Source organism: Podarcis filfolensis (assembly GCF_964270895.1).
Source record: "Podarcis filfolensis genome assembly, chromosome: 6".
Classification (NCBI taxonomy): Eukaryota; Metazoa; Chordata; class Lepidosauria; order Squamata; family Lacertidae; genus Podarcis; species Podarcis filfolensis.
In genome coordinates, this window is record NC_139609.1 from 60662867 (window position 1) to 60683245 (window position 20379).

At 39.9% G+C, this 20379-nt stretch overlaps 1 protein-coding gene across 1 annotated transcript in view; it reads left to right on the forward strand.

Moving 5' to 3' along the window:
• LOC310764057 (interleukin-20-like) overlaps positions 1-20379 on the forward strand; it is a 52540-nt gene that overhangs the window by 28488 nt on the left and 3673 nt on the right. The window contains exons 3-10 of the mRNA XM_083617192.1: positions 2620-2789; positions 6811-6953; positions 7520-7602; positions 9634-10761; positions 12850-13032; positions 15485-15547; positions 16669-16821; positions 18037-18111. Of these exons, the coding sequence (XP_083473318.1) occupies positions 12892-13032; positions 15485-15547; positions 16669-16821; positions 18037-18111 (432 nt within the window). The 5' untranslated portion in view covers positions 2620-2789; positions 6811-6953; positions 7520-7602; positions 9634-10761; positions 12850-12891. The remainder of the gene's footprint in view (positions 1-2619; positions 2790-6810; positions 6954-7519; positions 7603-9633; positions 10762-12849; positions 13033-15484; positions 15548-16668; positions 16822-18036; positions 18112-20379) is intronic.

Here is a 20379-nt window from a genome sequence, read left to right on the forward strand (position 1 = left end):
CGCTTTTGCCATCTGAAATAACAGAAAACTAATGTGTTTTTGGCTTGCTTTTCTGTTATGTCAGATGCGAAAGGCGAGATAAGACTGATTCTTCTCCGAAGTGCTCGGATTAGATTTGGCATCGTTTTAATTGCAGCAATACAGCTATCGGCTAAGGCCTATTTGTAGGGTCAGATTGCCTATTACTTGGACAGCAAACAAATGGCATATGGTCTAGAGTGAAATTCTGGATTGGTTTAATCAACAACAAGCTCCTTGCTGCCTTCAGTGGGGCTAAATTTCAGCTGTACTATTGAATCTGGATTTGGCTTACAATGTTCCTAACTTTCAGGTGCACCTTGAAGAGGAGAGGGCAAAACAGCAACAACAAACCCCAACTGAATGTGTCTGGAGAAGAAATCCTCTATTTTGTTGCATTGCTTTTATTGAGCGGGGCTTCACACTTTCCTGTTCATTACATATATACAGGGGCAGCTATTTCTTGCAAGCAGAGAGTGCTGCAGGCCTATAGCATGTCTATATATTTAGCAAATATACATGTTGACCATGGAGGAGCAGACAAGAACCCAGAGAGTCACTGCTTTTCTATAAAGCAGTCCCATTGCTTCCAAAAGCATGGCCTATAAACACATCCCCTGTTGTTGTTTAGTCGTGTCCGACTCTGCGTGACCCCATGGACCAGAGCACGCCAGGCACTCCTGTCTTCCACTGCCTCCCGCAGTTTGGTCAGACTCATGTTTGTGGCTTCGAGAACACTGTCCGACCATCTCGTCCTCTGTCGTCCCCTTCTCCTTGTGCCCTCCATCTTTCCCAACATCAGGGTCTTTTCCAGGGAGTCTTCTCTTCTCATGAGGTGGCCAAAGTATTGGAGTCTCAGCTTCAGGATCTGTCCTTCCAGTGAGCACTCCCATTGCTTCCAAAAGCATGGCCTATAAACACATGCCCCTACCTACCACAAAACTCAAGACTTGTGTTTGCAGTTGCCACTCATAAGTGCTTTTTCCAACGCAACCAGAGCATCTGGGGAGTAATCAGTACTCATTTGCAAGTAATCAAGTCAAAAGACACCTGGGTCTTCACTTATAAAAACATAATAAAATTTGCCATTACAATATAGTTTTAAGGTCAACAATCTGTTATTTCTATCTTCCAAGCTTGTGCAAAAAGCTAAACATCTCTTTTCTGATAGCAATGGGAACTCACAGTGAAAGATCGCTCCTGACTTTCAAAGTCTGTGGTTGCGGTTAGAACGTGACTACAAAGATTGCATACTCAATCTATACCACCTTCCAGCTTGTTTTGAGTCATAGCTGCATGATTTTCTGAGAAACAAATATAGTTTTTTCTACCACAAAAAAGGACCGGATGAACAAACTATGATTTTATTGCTTTGATCATCAATTTTTTGCAATTTAAGCATCTTATACCATTTCTTGAAGTTTGCCAACATGTGACTATGCCAAGCAAAAGAAACAGAACTTTCTGAAAGATAGCATTTAATAACTACTTGGATATTTCATTCTTTACTAAGGCAAGATATATCTGTAATAAAGGAAACAAAACTAGCAAAAGAAATCTAAATAGTTTTTCATGCTACAGAAGAAATTGCAAGTGAAGCAAAATACATTACGTTTCAAAGAATATGCTGTGTTGTAAGACCTATTAGGGTGGCCTAGTCATTCCAAATGTATACCTGCATTACTTCACAGCCACATTTGACTCATTTAAGATTAACGACTTATTAATAGGATTAATAAGTCGTCACTATATGGAAATAGAAGCACTGTTTAAGCAGCCTCACAGTTTCAGCTTGAATTTAGCTCAACAAGGAATGAAACTGCTGGAGAAATAAATCCTATTAATCAATCCACTAGAGTTATATATACACCTGTGCAAAAATGTATGAGATACCGTAATGTTTGAGGATCTACAGCAAAGAAAAACCATGCAATGCATATTATAACTAAATTATATTAACTCAAAGAAAACTGTAGTGATCAACTCAAATGGAAAGGTGAAACAGTTTGCTGCTAGAAAAGGTTCCCCCTGCTTTGGCAATCTTTTGGGATTGCTATTAAATATAGGTGTAAATGTTTAATTTCTTTAAAGTAACACCTGCCATCAGTATAGGAAGTCATTTGTTGTTATGCATGTCAGATTTTGGCATGTGGAAGGGGAAGGACTGAGTCCCACATATCTCAGTGTTTTATATTTTGATATACACTATGCTTGGTTATGTGGAAGGAGTTCTTATTTCTTTATAAGTGGACTGGAGAACCAGCTTTTATTTATCACTGCTGATTCGCCTCCTAACCGCTGTCACCAAATATCTGTACTGTGCTGTTTACCAACACATTTATATTCCAGTAGGTATTGGCTAGATGTGGTACAAAATCAATCAGCCTAACGTCTTTTTATTAACAAAAGTGACAATATATTCTTTATAAATTACAAAGATATGATTTGGTGAATACTATATTGCTTCTTTAAGACTAGCTTATATTTGCTGAAATAAGGTTACTATATCATTAAATGATAGCTAAGGGAGCTTCCTGATAAAACTTACTTCCTAACCGTATTTAACTTAATTGCTAATTACCTTTATTCCCTCTTCCACAGTCAGTCGCCCCACTAGGTACTATACACGTCAGTTGGTTTCCACCTCAGTCTACTTCAGTTCCACCTCAGTCTACTTCATGAACGGGTGCTTCGCTATGGATGGTGTGTCTTCTAGAAAAGAAGTGTAGACTGCCAAGGTCCCAAGCAGAACTGGAAATACTTCTGAGCAGGTAAAAGCATGGCATAGGGGGATACTGCTCTCTACACTGCCGTCCAACCCACCTAAACAACAAAAGAGTTACTGTTGTTGAATAGTAGAATGACAGGCAGCAGTGGCTTCTGTAGTAGTAGGAATGATCACATAGGTTCTTTCCATTGTCTACCCCCAACCCCAGTTCACTGCACAGGCAGTTCATGCAGCAACCCTCCAGCCCATGGCCCAGGGGCCAGATCCGGCCAATTGCCTTCTAAATCCGGCCTGCAGACGGCCCGGGAATCAGCGTGTTTTTACATGAGTAGAATGTGTCCTTTTATTTAAAATGCATCTCTGGGTTATCTGTGGGGCATAGGAATTTGTTCATTCCCCCCCCCCAAAAAAAAATATAGTCCGGCCCCCCACAAGGTCTGAGGGACAGTGGACCAACTCCCTGCTGAAAACGTTTGCTGACCCCTGCTCCAGCCCATTTTCTTTCTTTCTTTCTTTCTTTCTTTCTTTCTTTCTTTCTTTCTTTCTTTCTTTCTTCTTCCTTTCATGCTCACTGCTCATGTATCTATTGCTAACCAAAAAGTAACAAAGTAAAACAGGAAAGAGAAGAAGGTAAATGGGGACAAATACAAAAAAAAGAGAAGAGGTGGGGAAAAGAAGAGTAGGGAAGGAAAACAAGAAAAAAAGAAAAGAAAGCCCTCTTCATGTGCTACTCACATGTAGAAGGTGTGTTGAATGGGGGCTTGGGGCCATGCATATAGCCTCGCCCCAAAAATTATTCCACTCCTCCTTCCCCCATATTTGCTATATATGAAGGCTACCCACGTGATTCAGAATGCTGCAGCCTTGAGCCTCCATTCAACATATGTACCCTTTACATGCAAGTAACACGTGAAGAGTGCTCTGGCAGTTTTATTTTCAGTACCTTTCCTTACAATTCCTAACATGGAATTCACCCTTTTCAGCTATAAAAGAGGGGGTAGGAGTTAATTCTAAGAGGAGCGTATGGGGAAGCTCACTCCCCTGACCCTACACATTACTTTCCCTTGCTCCACTGCTTTAACACAATTTCCCCCATTTCCGGTACTGGAGCCAAGCTGGAGAAAAGAAAAGATACGAAGATTGAAAGGAAACAGTTCTCATCCTTAGTTCAATTTCCCTTTATCTTCTCTCCAACCCCCATGCTATTTCATTTTAAGAGAAAGCAAACTCCTTATTACACTCCATATAGACCCAGTGGCACCAAAACTTTGTTCCTGTGGCATAACCCCCCCTTCCCCACTTTTCTAAGTATGTCCGGCTGCATGTTAGAACAGACCCTGGCACCCGGGTCAAATAGAGGAATGCCAAGCAAATTGTAGCAAGTGTGCAGACAGCAGGCTGTGAAGTAGATTGCTTGCTTGATCACTGCCACTTCAGATGGCTTTGGGGGAGGCTCCTGCATGCAGCACACATTCCAAAACAGTGGCTTGTCACGTTGATTAAGAAATTTTCCCGTTGCCATTGCAATCCGCAAACCTAAACAAAAAACCAAAACAAACCACTGTGGGGTGTTATTGTTTTTCTTTTTGTTTAAAAGAAATCCCCACTGCATGGAAATAGCTTGTCACATAGAAAATACTGTCAAGGGTGTGTCTTGTCAACTGTCTAAGCTCCACACAGGTATTTGTAACACAACCGCATTCTCAACAGAGTTGTGTATATTTCACCAACAGGGCTCTTAAACACAAGGCCACAGCGGTGTTTCTCCTAAGACCACAGATGGGGGATCTGTGGCTCTCCAGGTGATGTTAGACTGCACCCCAAATCCTCCCTGATTGTTGGCCATGATGGCTGGGCCTGAAGGGAGTTGTGGAGCACTGTTACTTTCCCTTTAACAGCAACCTGATAAAGCAATAAGTGCCAGGATTAGACTAACTAATTGAAACAAATCGCAATCAAGAAATTAAGCAGGGAAAAATACTTCATCTCGCTCTTTCTCGATGCTAAAAAACCCCGTTCCTGTTTAATTTCTTCCTGTTGATCTGCTGTTTGAGGCACAGGAGCAAGGCAAGGAAAAAAAAGGCAGCAATCCCGGGGCCATTGCATGAAATGTGAACACAAATACATGCTAGTCAGTAGCACTATTTACATAGTCAAGGAATGCCTGTGGAAAGAGGGCATGTGTGCTAGCTTGCCTCCCCCCAAGTCAACATCCGTATCCCTGCCAGCTCTACCTTCATTGAGCAACAAGGTATGATGGGGAATTATTGACACATTTGGCTTAGGAATCCTAAGAGCAGGATTCCTGAGTGATTGGCTTCTTGATCATGAGGAGGACTCTAAGGGCATCTAGGAGATCATGCAAAGAATTCCCCTATAGTAGTGGCTGGTAAAGGGACGCGGGTGGCGCTGTGGTCTAAACCACTGAGCCTCTTGGGCTTGCCGATCAGAAGGTCAGCGGTTCAAATCCCCACAAGGGGTGAGCTCCCATTGCTCGGTCTCTGCTCCTGGCAACCTAGTAGTTCGAAAGCACGCCAAAAAAGTGCAAGTAGATAAATAGGTACAGCCACGGCGGGAAGGTAAACGGCGTTTCCATGTGCTGCTCTGTTTTCGGTGTTCCATTGCGCCAGAAGCGGCTTAGTCATGCTGGCCACATGACCCGGAAAAACTGTCTGCGGGCAAATGCTAGCTCCCTTGGCCTGTAAAGCGAGATGAGCGCCGCAACCCCTGAGTCATCTGCGACTGGGCTTAACTGACAAGGGTCCTTTACCTTTTATTTTATTTTATTTTTAAAAAATTATTCATTTTTCATTTTCGTTCATTACATACATCTCAGATTCTTAACTTTTGCTATATATTCCTCCCTCCCTCCCCTCCAAGACTTCCCCCAACTTGCGTTTCTGGTTTGTTTCTATTTTCACCCGCTTTGCTATCTCTCAACAGAAAAAGTTATTAATAACATAACATCAAACCTTAAAAACATAAAAATAAAATTAAATACACCATCTTCCAAACATTTTCTGATGCTAATAATGTGAATGTTTATTTAAATTACCTTTACCGTTAGTAGTAAGGTGGGGCAACGTTGCATACCTGGCTGCATGCCTGATGGAGATTGAGGCCGGTAACTGAGAGATTGAAAGGCAAGGTGGTTGATGCAGTGCAGGCGAAGCTGTGGAAACAGCAGATTGGCTATGTGCTGTGCCATTCACGACCTACAGACTTTTGGCCTCAGTACATGAAGACTGGGCACTACAGAGTGATGTGTGCAGCCCCATACGCTGAGCTACTCTTTAGGAAGCTGCCTTATGCAAGTAAGACCGCTGGTCCATCCAGCCCAGTACTGTCAGCTCCACTGACTGGCAGTGAATCTCCACAGTTTTAAAAGAACATAAGAAGTGGCTGCTGGATCAGGCCAATGCCCCATCTAGCCCAGCTTCTTGTTCTCAAAGTGGCCAAATGGATGCCTGTGAGAAACCAGCAAGCGGAATTTGATGCCCCCAGAAGGGACCCAACCCATTGACTCTACTTGGGCATTCAAAGAACGTACAACTAAGCTACAGTCTTTGAATGCCCAGAGTCAGTGGGTCCCTTCTGGGGGCACCAAATTTAATTCCGCACTGACAAAGACAGATACAGCTATTGTAAGAAGGTACAGCTATTGTAAGACCAATGGCCATTAGCTGCTCTGGACAACTGGTATGAGACTGCAAAGAGCAGGCTAGCAATAGACCTGAGCACATCTTTTCTACATTCCTGCCTATGATACTGGAATTTCCAGTAAGGACTTAACAGGTCCATAACCTAGGAGACCAGTTCAGCAGCAGGAGTACAAGCGTCTTCAGTTTTATATGTTATGTCATTTCTAGCAGAAACTCTTGCACCAAATAAATAAGAGAGTTTGCTTCCCTCTAGTGTTACAAAATGGAGTTGGTAGTAGTAACAGGCAAAACTTTCTCACTCCCCTCTCTCTTTCACACACCTGTAAATTTTGCCCCAGGCTATATTCAGAGGGGCCCTCACTATGATAATGTGTGTGTTTGTTGTTTGCTCTACTATAACAGCATAAAGGCCCTCAAGACAGCCAACAAACTCAATTAAAACAATATTAAAAACCAATGATACATCAACAATACCAATAATACAAAAGAAGAAGAAGAAAGCAGTTGCTACAATCTTCAACAGCATTCAAATATCAACCAATGAGGTCAGACTTGGCCAGGTCTCTAAAAAACAACAATGATGGCGCCTGAAGAATATGTCTAAGATTGAATGTTAAGAATATGTGTTGAATGATCAGTGTGCGGGTTTTGCCAGTAAAGCAGGGCTGCATTATTAACCATGGGAGAAAGAGATTCTGGAAGTGGTTGCCATAGGAAGATTTTCCCTCTATCATGAGTACAGTAATAAAAATATAGGGAACCACACAGACCATATTTTGATAAGATAAAAAACTAATGCAGATTCTGCATAAAAGATCCATGAGCAGAACCCAGCATGAATCAGGTATCTTGTTCGTGATCTTTTCTTCTGCAGCCTGTAGAGCCTAAAGATGGTGGGGTACCTATGAAACCAGAGAAACACTGCTGAAATAAAAAAAATATATAATCAGGAAGATTTGAATGAAAGCATGGATTTTTTTTGCAGAGAAAGGGAGTCCACATGGAAGAGTTTAATTTCTGCATAGTGTTTTTTATAGTATTCATACCACTGTATACTGTTTTGATAATATAGTACAAACTTATTACTAAAGTGATTATTTGTTTTTTATAGGCACATGTGATACATGCCAGTGTTTTTGAGAATCTGTACACTGAATCCAAATAGGAATCTACTCTGAGTCTGAGCCGTTGGAGGTGATTTTTTTGAACCAATAAAAAATATGTTTGTTTGTGTTAGCTAATTACATGGCAGAGAATGATGAAATCCTAAAGAATATACATTATATTATTTGTCAGGTGGGTGGGAAGGTACAACACATGAATGTGGGGAATCTTTCCTTGAGTACAGCTTTGCAGTGCAGAATTTGTACAGTAGTAAGCAATACCTCCAAATTTCCATCACTTATCATTCGCACATTTCTTTCTGTGAAAAGCACCTGGGACAGAACAAATCTCTATAAATCTGCTTATTTTTGACATGGAGTGCTTCTTCCTCAAGCTTCTGTAGGCAATTACATTTACAAAGCCATACAGAGCTTTCTGTCTGTAAACCCAAACGAGTTATCCCCAAAAGCAAAGCGATCTGTCTATAACTTTTCTGTAGAAGTGGAGGAAATTTGCAGACACAGTAGCTCATTCTGAGGTGTTGAATCCTACCAAGTTCCAAAAGGATAATGGCAGCATTTTTTGTTTTTGTTCTTTTGGAAGAGCAGTCTTTGCAGCAGGAATGGAGAAGTAGATTTGGATGGTTAGCTGGATTCTTACCTCCCCCAACTCCTGTGACCTCTTTGTCAGGTGGGTGGGTCAGCAGGTCACAATGTCCAAGGAGCTCCCTCAGCTACATCTTGACTTGCCCCACACCTGGCATCACATATGATGTCAGGCATACGACAGGTGGGCATGCTTTGGGGAAAGCAACCTTATGGGCCTATTTAGGACTCCCACTGAGCCTGATTGGGCCAGAGGTTATATGCCACTGTTTTACAGTTTGGGGTTGATTTTTTAAAGGGATTTACTTAATATTCTCTATTCTTTTGTGGATAATTGGATAAAAATAGCACATGAGAATGGTCCTGCTAGCTAAGAAACTTTCCAATTACAAACTAATAGGTCTAGGTTCTTTTTCCTCATCTTTTTATCTAGGCGTGTTTAAAATTGATTTTGTTTTTTAGAAGATGGGAAAGTTCTGAAGAGTATTTGCTCCCATCCTTAGGGCTTTGTGGACAATGATTTTAGGAAATGGATAACTGACCTCACTGTTAAAAATCTATCTGCCCCTCCATTACAATAGACACACACATGCGCGCGCGCGCGCGCACATGTGTGTGTGTATACTTCCCGTTGACTTATTTTTATTTTTTGCTGGACTTTAACCTTCTACTTCTGTTCACCTGTAGGTTATAATAATAAGTGATTATAATGTCTGTTGTCATCATTTTCTTCTTCTTCTTCTTCTTGTAAAACTGTTGGGGAATTTTGGGGAGATGGACAAATATAACAGTTTGGTGGGAAATGTACTGTATTTTGCTTCCTTTGGTGTTTCCCCAACATGCACCAGCTGGAAACTCAGGGAAATTTGTGTTGCATTTTTTAAAAATTTTAACGCCAAACATTGCTGAAGGCCTTTAGATACGTAACTTTTCAGCAATGTACTGAGAACGAACCACACCCTGGCACTGTTAAAATGTAGCTTCCTTGTTACAGTTGCTTTATAACTGCCCCACTAATCTAAGCAGTGCAAATTTCTGCACTATGCAAATTATTTATTAATTGGCCACCCTGGGCTTCAGCATGAGGCAAAAGACTTTTCAAGAAGGTCTTTAATGTTAGAATTCTAAATGAAGATTATTGGAACACCACACAGCAGAGACATTATGGAAGAAAGGGCAACAGGCCGATTTATATCTTCAAACTCTCCTTCCTGTATTCCTTCATAAAATGCAAACATTCTGACTGTGTTTTAGTTCTTCAGGTGGCAAACATATTAATTTGCCATGCAGTGGTCTGATTTTATTGAAGGGAAGGGTGCAGTTTGGTGTCCCGCTGAGTACCAGATAGTCTGACGTTCTCACTCATGGTGCTTCAAAAGCCCATTTTTTTAAAAAAAATATTATTAAAGATTTCTTAGTTTACAAAAATATGTGCATTGTCTCTTTTTTCAAGTTGCATTTTCTGCAGCATTTGCAAACAGCCTTCTTTGACACACAGTTTCCATCTTCCTTGCAGGCAGAGCAGCAGCTGAAGTGATGAAAGAAGGAAATTCTCAGGTGGATCAATCAATCTTTTAAGAGAAGGGCATTTCCAGAAGGTAGGCTGCCTAAGGAACAAAACGGGTGGCACAATCCAAAAGAATGCTTCTTGTAGGAACCCCCTTTTCTCATGCACATCTCTTCCTGGAGGTACCTGCCCTCTCCTCCACTTTAGCTCCACAATGCTAAATAGACCATGATGGGAAGTGCCAGCAGAACACAGCCTACTATGTTTGATACCATGTACATGAAATGCTGTTTTGTACTAGACCAAGCAAAGTAATCTAGAAGAACTGCAAATCCCTAGTGCTGCCTGGCCCCGTACTCTATACTAGATGACCCTCGCGGTCCCTTCCAACTTTACAATTCTATGATCTCACACATAATTAAAAAGACAATAACCACACACACACACACACACACACACACACACTGTTTTAAGGCCATAGATTGGTTAACAGCTGAAGGCCTGGTTTAAGAAGAATGTTCTTGTCTAACATCTAAAGATATATAATGAAGGCACCCTGGGGAGAGTGTTCCACAAATGGGCTCTCTAACTGCCCATGCAGTGGGCACACAAAGAAGTGCCTCAGATGACGATTGCAGGGTCTAAATCTAGGTCTGTTCATATGGGGAGAGGCGGTTCTTGAGCTGCAGAAGGTTTTATAGATCAAAACCAGCACTTCAAATTGACCTTGGAAACTAGTTGGCAGCCAATGCAGTTGGGCCATGACTGGTGTTATATTGGGTAGGTAGAATTCTGCTTTGCCAGTGTTGGTTACAACCCTCTGCTCCTGAGACAAAAGCAATGGCAGATATAGGATTTTGGAATTCATTGCCAATGTGTACCTGCTAGCTGATAGATAAGGCAAAAGGGACAGCTACGTGAAGCTCAACCTTTCATCTTGGATCGAATCAGTACAAGGAAACTCCAAAATTCCCACTCCCAAATAAAGGAAAACTAGGTGGAAATGGAGTACTGAGAAAAGGACGCATGGAAAAAACCTCAAAGACTGATTTCCGCTCTTTACCTCTATAAAACCATCAGACATTTTCAGATTCATCATCAAATCAAGAGGCAAGCATCTACACATCAAAGCCTAGGGTAAGACACCATCCAAGATGTATATCTATGCATTTGGCTTACTTTTCGGTAATTACAACATGCCTCCCTGCTTATATGCATATGCAGTTATAACATACAGGCATTTATATCTAGTTGATCTTGTTTGAAAGTTATTTTGCACCAGCAGCAATATGCTTCAACTGAGTGATGAGTATGCATGAAAAGATCCAGGTAGCTGCTGTAAACTTACAGTGTTTTTTGACAGGCCAGAATAAAGGACTGACCTTCCAGAATTAGGATTGGAACTAACTACATGAGAGACTAATTTCTGAGTCAGGAATGCTATGAGATTATGCTACAGTGGAATTGGTTTCTGTATCTATTTTCACAGTTTATAAACCAGTTAAATACTATCTGAATGTGCACATCAAACTATAAAAATAGTGATCTCTATGCTCTGATATCTAAAATTTTAGTTTTCACTAAATAGGATTATGCTATATTTGGGTATTACTAGTTCTAACTCCACAAATTCATCCAAATCTTTAAAAATGATCTAATGCTAGTAAAAAAAACCCAACCCAATTTTCTGTTCCTTTTAATTCTGTACCATAAGGTCAATAATTACTTCTTTTGGAGTAAAATGAAATTATATGTTTACTAATTTCATTCTTACAGTGTAGCAACAAAATATTTCTCTCTTAATCTTTTAATCCATCTTTTTTATTAATTAATTAATTTATTAATGATTACATTTATCAACCACATTTTAGTCAAGATTGGCTTTCAATAAGATTTTCAATTATTTAAATCCAATATAACACAAGATGTTTCAGATACATGGATGGGTGTGTGACAGTTTCTGCAATACAAGGATGAGGAGTCAGTGGCCCTTCATATGTTGTTGGACTCCAATTCCCATCATCCCCAGCCAGCATGATAAATAGTAAGGGATGATAGGGTTTGGAGTCCAGCAACATCTGGAAGGGTTGAGGGTCTCCAATCCCTGTTCAAGTCCCTAGAAGTTGGTGACATGGTCCTGGATGCAGGTTCCTCCTTCAAAGGAAGGGTGAGGAGGGAGCTGCAGGTGGCAAGTTACTAGTTTTATCAAGTGACAGAAGTGGTTCTCTTTTGTTTTGCTGAGTATCTGGTTAACTGAAAGGTGCCCGGGTGGAGGGGAGCCCATTCTTCCTCTGTTTTTTCAATGGACGATCACCTGGCTTCTTGATCATTTCCCATACCTTAAAGTGGACCAATCAGAATTCTAGTGGGTAAATTATCAATTAATATAAAGGTGCTACAGTTTTTCACCTCTAATCCTCTACTAATATTTCCTAACACTGAGTCCTGAAGCTGTGTTCAATACACACTCACCTGAAAATAAGCCCCACTGAGAGCAGACACTCTAAGACACTATGTCACTGAGCTGCTGGCTCCAGGGACCTTTCTACTATGAACTCAGTTTTTTATCTTGTAAAGTTAAAGTCAAGTTTGCAACCTATTCCTGTATATATGTGTGGTAAGGCCAGTGATTCATAAAATCACAGAATCATAGACTTAGAAGGGATGCCAAGGATCATCTAGTCCAATCCCCTGCAATGCAGAAATCTCAACAAGGCATCCACAACAGCAAATATTTGTAAATATAAACTAACTAACTAAACAACCAACCAACCCTAACAGGCTTCACTTTGCACTTACTTACTTACTTAATAAAATGTATATACCGCTTGATTGTAGGAAAAAATCTCAAAGCAGTTATCAGCAGCAGTTGCATATTCATTGGTTTTCAACCTACCCAGCCAATTTTTTTCCTGCTATTGGATATCTTATTTCTGCTCCACAGTTCTGTCCAGAAAGCACTACTATTGCACTGTAAAATATAAAGGGAGAATATAAAGGGAGAAGTTGCAGATAGCATATGGTGAAAATAATAAAACAATACAAGAAGTTGCATGTCTGGATCAGATTAACATCTGACCCACCTGTGACCAGTAATGTTAAAAAAAGTTGAATATTATTATTATTATTATTATTATTATTATTATTATTATTTGCACTTCACAGATAATGCATGAAGCATAATGCAGAGGCAAAATAATTCAAAAACATTTCCCCTCTTAACAGGAACACACTTTAGCCACCCAGAGGTTCTTCATTCTCCAGACTATGCAAGTCTTTTTCAGCCTCTTTCTCTATCTCCTGCTGCCGCCTGTTTTGGGGGACAGGTTTTTCCAGTTTGGACCTTGCAGCATTTCAATGAATATTCATGAAATCCGGGAATGCTTTGGTACAATTAAAAAGGTCATTGTAAGTATTGTTCTTTTCTCCTTCTATCATAAGAGCCAATCTCTTGGAAACTCAGTGCAGAGGACATATGGAAGCCAACACGATAATGGTTTGCCTGCATTACTCCTTGAGTTGAGCATTTACAATTCACAAAGGTCCAAAAGTCTTGATAGCTGTGGGAGCAGGGATGACTTTTAAGAGCAAGAAATTGGAGGAAAGATTGGCAGCTCTGAGTGTATTCTCTGAGAATATTGGTTTGTGTCAAATATTCTCTTTGTCAGTATTTATGTCAAATGTAGTGCTCATGGCACAGCTGAATGGGTTGTGGCAAAATAAATCCTCACTTTGCCAAATACCAGAATCATTTCATTGCTTCTTTGGCATCATTTTATTCACTTGGCACATGCTTATAATTCTTGGCAATATTTTCTTTCTTCCTCGTTTCCTCCACAGCTTTCATTGACCCACCTTCCTGTTAAATCCAATTGATTTTGTTTCCAAATTTCTACAGTGGTATTGCATTAGATATCATCATCAATTTCACATGGGCCACCACAACCAATAGGATTAAATGACAATGTATGCAAATGAGAGTGAGGACTGTGAGGAAAAAGAAGAAATTGTGAACATTAAGTATAGCATTAATAGGGCTGTCATACGTCCCGGATATTACCAGGAGTTCAAAGGTGGAATTGATGTCTGGGGGGGATTTTTGAAAGGCTGTGCTCAACTTTCAGGGTGTCCTGGTTTTTACTTTTTGAAATATGGCAACCCTAGCATTAAGAGAACATGGGTGTGTTTGCAAAAAATGCCAAAGCATGAGGAAAATAAGGGGTGCTTTTCAACCCTTGTGAAAAAGAAAACAAAGCATGGATGTTTTGGTATAGCCACATTTAATTCAGCATAGAGAAAACTTCTAAGTTATGTGTAGGCTAGTGTGGCATTCGTACGGAGCCCCCGGTCGTCTTACGGACTATTGACCCGTACACCACTAATCCGCTGCCACCAACCAGGTTCTCCCTGGTAAAATCACTTCAGTCTCAGTCAGCTTTTCAATTCATAAAGAAGAGTGTATTTTATTTCAGACTTAAAACAAAACTATTACAGCATTCCAAACAGTGTTCCTCTTTCCTTTCTTAGTCTTACGTTCCTCTCTATCTCTGCTACCACCCCACACTCAAGGGCCAACTGCCCTAACTGTCTGTCTATTACCAACTGCCTTTCCCAGCCAGCCAACCCACTCAAAAACCAACCAACTACCCACCCACAACTCCCAACGAACTAACTCTCAGACCTCCTTTATAGACCCACTGACTCCACCCCCCTGGATCCTGTCGGTGCAACCTATTTAACTATTTCCCCTCCAGCACTCTCTCATATATGGTAACGTCACAGCTAGTAATATCCATATATTTCATAGAATCATAGAATCATAGAGTTGGAAGAGACCACAAGGGCCATCAAGTCCAACCCCCTGCCAAGCAGGAAACACCATCAGAGCACTCCTGACATATGGTTGTCAAGCCTCTGCTTAAAGACCTCCAAAGAAGGAGACTCCACCACACTCCTTGGCAGCAAATTCCATTGTCGAACAGCTCTTACTGTCTATTTAAAAGACAATCACCAGAAAGATAACAAGTGATTGTTCTATTTTGTCACTGAAGACAGGACAAGAAGCAACACCAGCAAACACAATTACTGCAAATGTTTAATTGCTAAACTGATCCATTAGCTGATTTGGAAAATTGAATTGTGGGTGCAGGTTGAATGGGTTTAAACTAAATTAGATTGCTCAAATAAAAATATTAGCTGGCTGTCCTAAATTTACCTAGAAGAAACTAATGGGACCTTCATATGAGTATATGTGCTTAAAACATTTCCCCCTGCAGAATTTCTTCAAATTGCTTGAAGAAAGTGGAGTCTCTCAACATTTAAAAAGTCAGTGTAAGAAGTTTCAGTAGAATTACTCTCACTATTGTGCAGTGTGGGGAAAGAAAAGGGTGTTGAATTTAAAGAATTGATTTGAAGTTTTTCATCTTTAAGCATACTAGTTTGAAATTTACAGCAAACCCAGATGACCGTTACCTCCATACATTCTTGATTGGGAGCTTGTTTGCTAGATCAGAAATGTTTCGTTTCAATCAATTCAGAAACTCAACTTTAACAATAACATTTTATCAGTTCCCATAAATCTTTCCACTCCAAAAGCTGTTTCATTAACATTTTTAGCAATACTATCCAATGCAGTCTTAGCACCAAGAAACGTACTTAGACCCAGTGACAATATAAATATGGCTGATCTGAAAGTACAGTTGTTTTCTCCTCCAGATATCGTTTGATTTGTTACCTTTTTTCAAGCTGAAGCCTACAGTTATATTAAACTATATTTATGCGCTGTTGGGCTGTAGTTGTTTAATGATCAGTGTGGCAAAAAGCACGTAATCAGACTGGATCATCTCTCTTCCCTATTTAGCAAGCCAGAGATCCTATCAGAACAGCAAGCATTTTGCACCCACATTCTCTGCATAACTTTCAAGTAAGTGCTACTAGTTAGAATATCTCTTTGCAATTTCTGTAGCAAAATGATATCACTATTAATATATTTGAATCAACTTGTGGAAAGCAAGCAGATTTTGATTTAAGAGAACATTAACATTCACACGGTTCATCCTACTTTGAACAGTTCAGTCTACTTTTGTCTGAAACTCCCTTGCCATCTCTGTTGCCCTTGGCTGGTTGGTTTTAGATATCTGTTGTAAGTCTGCATGAGCATTTTATTTAAAAAGGATTTTAGAAAGAGAGTACATTTCTTGAATGGTATGGCTTTAGATGGGTTGAAATGCCATGCTGAATGTTAAGTTGCTATTCTGTGCAGAGTGTTGCTGTATATGTCTTCTAAACAAATAAGACAGTTCTATGCATTTACACTGAAAAGTTAGCCCTATTGGCTTTACTTCCAGATAAACTTATTTGGAATGCTTGTAGCCCCAGGTCCATGTAACGGTATAAGACCTACTGCTGACGTGTAAACCATGTTTAAGGCTATTTTAGGATTGGTCAGCTTTTGGACGGGGGCAAAAAACCTTGTAAATGATGCAGGTGGGTTTTGTCTTGCTGATATGCCAGCATTCCCAACCAAGAAATGCATCAACTGGAAAATGATGTGTTGCTGGAAGCACTGGTTTTGGAAAGTGGCCTTAGATGTAGATCTGATCTGCTTCCCACAACAGCATGATTTTTTTTAAACGTTTAATTAATTAGTTCAACCTGCATTAATCTGGCAGTTCCAGTAGTACAGGACTCTCCACTGGCTGATGGCTGCATTAATGCAACAACAAATGCTTTAAAATAATGTTTGCATCCACTCAGAGTACACCCACTGAAAACAATGGGTTTGACTAAGTTGTCTATTGGATTTAGTTGGTCTACTCTGCATATGACTAAGCTGAATGCAACCCATTGTGATATGATACAAGTTCACCTGCTGCGGGGCTGGGATGGTGGGAGCAGGATATAAGCTTTTATCAGTTTTCCTTGCTGGTGTGGGAAGCCTTTTCTCAATGCAAATTTGCCTAAAGGTTCTGAAAAAACTACAACTGCCATTGTCTGGAAGCTTTGTCTTACAGTGTTTAATAAATCCAAACTCTCTCCCTGGAGACTTTAGACAGCTGTTGCCTTGCTCGTAGCATCTTAAGATTTTACCTGGACAAAGTCTTCAGGTACTGTGAGACAGGAAGTCTTTACATCAATCGGAAAATCAGTGGCATAGCCAACTCCTTCCTCAGCATAGAGAAGAAATTCAGAGTGTGTGTAAGTCACATGTTGGTTTTGTGGAAGTTATCATATTTTCATTGCCCTGAATGTTTATTAGGAAGGGATGTAAATTAATCTGATTAATCTTCAGATTTGTTCATTACGATACTGTTGCCTTCTTTAAGTTATAGAATGTGAACCACTTGAAAGGGTCAGTTTTCTTTGGAGGAGATACTGCCAGAGAACTGAGTGGCGTTTTGTGATATATTTTAAAGATATTATGCAATAGATAATGCCTAATGTAGAGAATTAGCAGGAATGTGCAGAGAAGTACACAAGCAGGCAGTTCTGGCCCCAAAGTCGAACAACTACCACAGAGCATTACTGAAATAAAGATAACAATTGAGGCCCTCCACAGAATATTTTAGCGTAACTGCCATACTCACAAGAGCTGTTCATTCAGGGTTGCAGCTGGCCATTACACACAAGCAGGGCAAACTCCTTACCCTCTACCTCAGTTTTCTGATTTTTTCTTTTCCATTAAAAGGTGAATCTATCTAACTTACATTTACAATATATATGAACTGAAACACAACCATCCTTTGAATTTTGCACTGAAGAAGTGTGCATGCACACGAAAGCTCATACCAATAACAAACTTAGTTGGTCTCTAAGGTGCTACTGGAAGGAATTTTTAAATTTTGTTTAGACTTCTCCAAAGTTTGCATTGTAGTTCTCTTGTCAAGTAACATGTATAAAAATGCACACACAGTGGTAAAGTTTCCATTAAAATGATGATGATGATGATTTAAAACAAATTATTTATATCCCGCCCTCCCTGGCCAGGACTGGGCTCAATATGGTGAAAATATGGTACCAAATGCATTATTTTAGAGGAAATGTTCTGCAAAATTGTGTATATTAAGCAAAATTGCATACAAACATATATATATATATATATATATATATATATATATATATATATCAGGAGAAATTTGCACTATAATGAATTTTCACAAGGACTTCTTTTTCAAAAAAAAAAAGAAAGAATACAAGCTGATATAGAGATCTGAATTTAAGAATAGAAAGATTTTTTTTTCATAGCCCCACTTTGGTTCTGTTTCCATCAGCCACCCAAGTCCACTATTAGTGGTAGTGATGGATTCACTGTATGTAGTACAGTCTGATAAAACGCAGCTGACGAAACTGGTATGTCCCAAACCTCTACTGAATTTTATTATGCCAATGGGTATTCTTACTATAATTTCCCAGCAGGATGAAAATATGTGCACCTGTGGGGAAGAGGCAACAAACAAATATCAGCAGATCATCAGAAACTATGAGCAGGTAAACTGATTGGACTGCAACCTGAACTTTAAAGTGCAATAGAAATGGTTATTGATTATGATATTAATCTTAACAACAAAAATAAAGGCAGCAGGTGACTAAAGGGGAATGTTTACATCCCACCCCAAAATGCTAATGTACCACCCCCAAATGCTTTTGTTATTGACCAAGTTTTCATGTTAATTAACTTCCAGATGGATGTTACACTTGCTGCTATGAAAGCCCTTGGAGAACTGGATATCCTGCTAAATTGGCTGGAGGCATATTAGAATCAGAATCAGTATTCTGTGTTGCATAGTCCATTCTAGAGAATTAAGGAGATAAAAGTGGGCACTTCCCTAGTGGGCACTAGATGGGAGGCTTTGAAAAACACCTGGGTGCCCATTAGACTGCCGCGTGGTTGAGCAGGCACACATCAATAGACCCAGTTCCCCCCAATGCTTTAAGGTGCAAAGCCCTCTTGTGCTTTAAAGAACTGCATAGGGTGCTGGGCTTGAAGGATGCACACACACAGCCCCTGTACTTGAATAGGAAGGGTTTGACTTTAGCAGCAGGACTGCTATGGGTCTTCCAAAGTTCAGTTCTACGGAGTTAGCTTTGGGGACAGCACCTCTGCTCCAGTCAGGTAGCACTTTCCTACATTCTCTTTGCTCATCTGCAAGTCAATTGCACCACCTCTCAAATCATGCAAGACTTTCTACAATTAAATGAGCAGCAAAACCAAATCAAACCGCATCTTGTTGTAAAGCATATGTGCTCTTGTCTTGGACAGCTCCCATTTCTTTCCACAAGACCTAGGCAGGAGTCGTACTGAGTAGCTTGCCAGTGCACCCATCCATTGTTAAATGAGGAGGAGTCAGGCAAAACATATTGTTAAAAACAAAGCATTTCAAGCTACATTATGGATAGTTTTTCTCTTCCAGTGAGCTTACATTGAAAACAGCAGCAAGAACCCAACCCTGAATAGGTGATTGCTGTCTACATATTTCCACCCGCATGTTTATCTCTATCACAATTATTTAAAAACACTCTCATGGATACCAACAAGTATTATGCTGGAAGCACATTCATTTCTGTTAAACTTTAACTATTCCTAAAGCAGGTTTCAAAATATCTATGACCTGATGACAAAATTTATGCATATGAAGACAAGGTTCCAGAACAGAACACTCCCAACACAAAAGCAACCAGCTCATGTAGGGACCCCTGGCACCCGTTGTAGTGGCTTATATATGTGGAAGGGGCTTTGATTCAGAGAGCTGAAAAGGCAGTAATATCTCTTCCTTGAGATTTCATGAAATTCTTCCCCACACCCTTCCTTCTACTGGAGAAGAATGCTATCCAGATATCACATTTCTGCCGATTTGCAAAGGACAGTGGGGGAAAAAATCAAGGCAATGGTTTGATTTCAGGACTGTTGCAAGAGTTCAGTTTGTTCAAAACATGTCTGCTCTTGAACACCTTTCACTCATTTCAAGAAGTGTGTATATATGTTCTTGGAAGGCTGCATTTGTTCATGGTTAGACATGTCCAGGCCACAACTCCCTATCATTTTGTTTTTATTAATTTGTGCATTATTGTCCCTTGTCATCCTGGAAGAGTTGTTCTCTTTTACAAAATGTGATTTTGCACATATCCACCCATTCACTATAGATACTTCTTCTGTTTCTGACTTACCATTAACCCAGTTATGCCACCATCCTACAAATATATTCCTTTCCTTTCCTTTCCTTTCCTTTCCTTTCCTTTCCTTTCCTTTCCTTTCCTTTCCTTCCCTTCCCTTCCCTTCCCTTCCCTTCCCTTCCCTTCCCTTCATATTATATCAAAGTAATTTGGGTTCATGGCTATATTTGTTTTTGGGTTTTAGAATCCCACATCCTAATGCTCAATGAAAGATATATATATATACAGCAAACATGTGAAAAATACTAGTTGCCAAGAAAGGAAAAGAGGGGCAATTATGCTGAAAGATACTTTTGTCCAATATGAAATACCTTGGGAAGGCTGCTACCAGTTCAATAACATATCAACTTTTATATGAAGAAATCTGGAAATGCTAATTGGGGCATGTCACATAATTAATTGCAGATAACACAAACTATCCATTGTATCTCCACATGCAACACACTAAAAGAAATCATGTCCATAGAAAATGGAGCAAATAGGTAAACTGATTGTAGGAACCAAATATAAGCTATTACTGATAAATCTTGAAATATTAATATTTAGATTAGACTAGTTCATCATGGAACAGGCTTTGATCCAGCA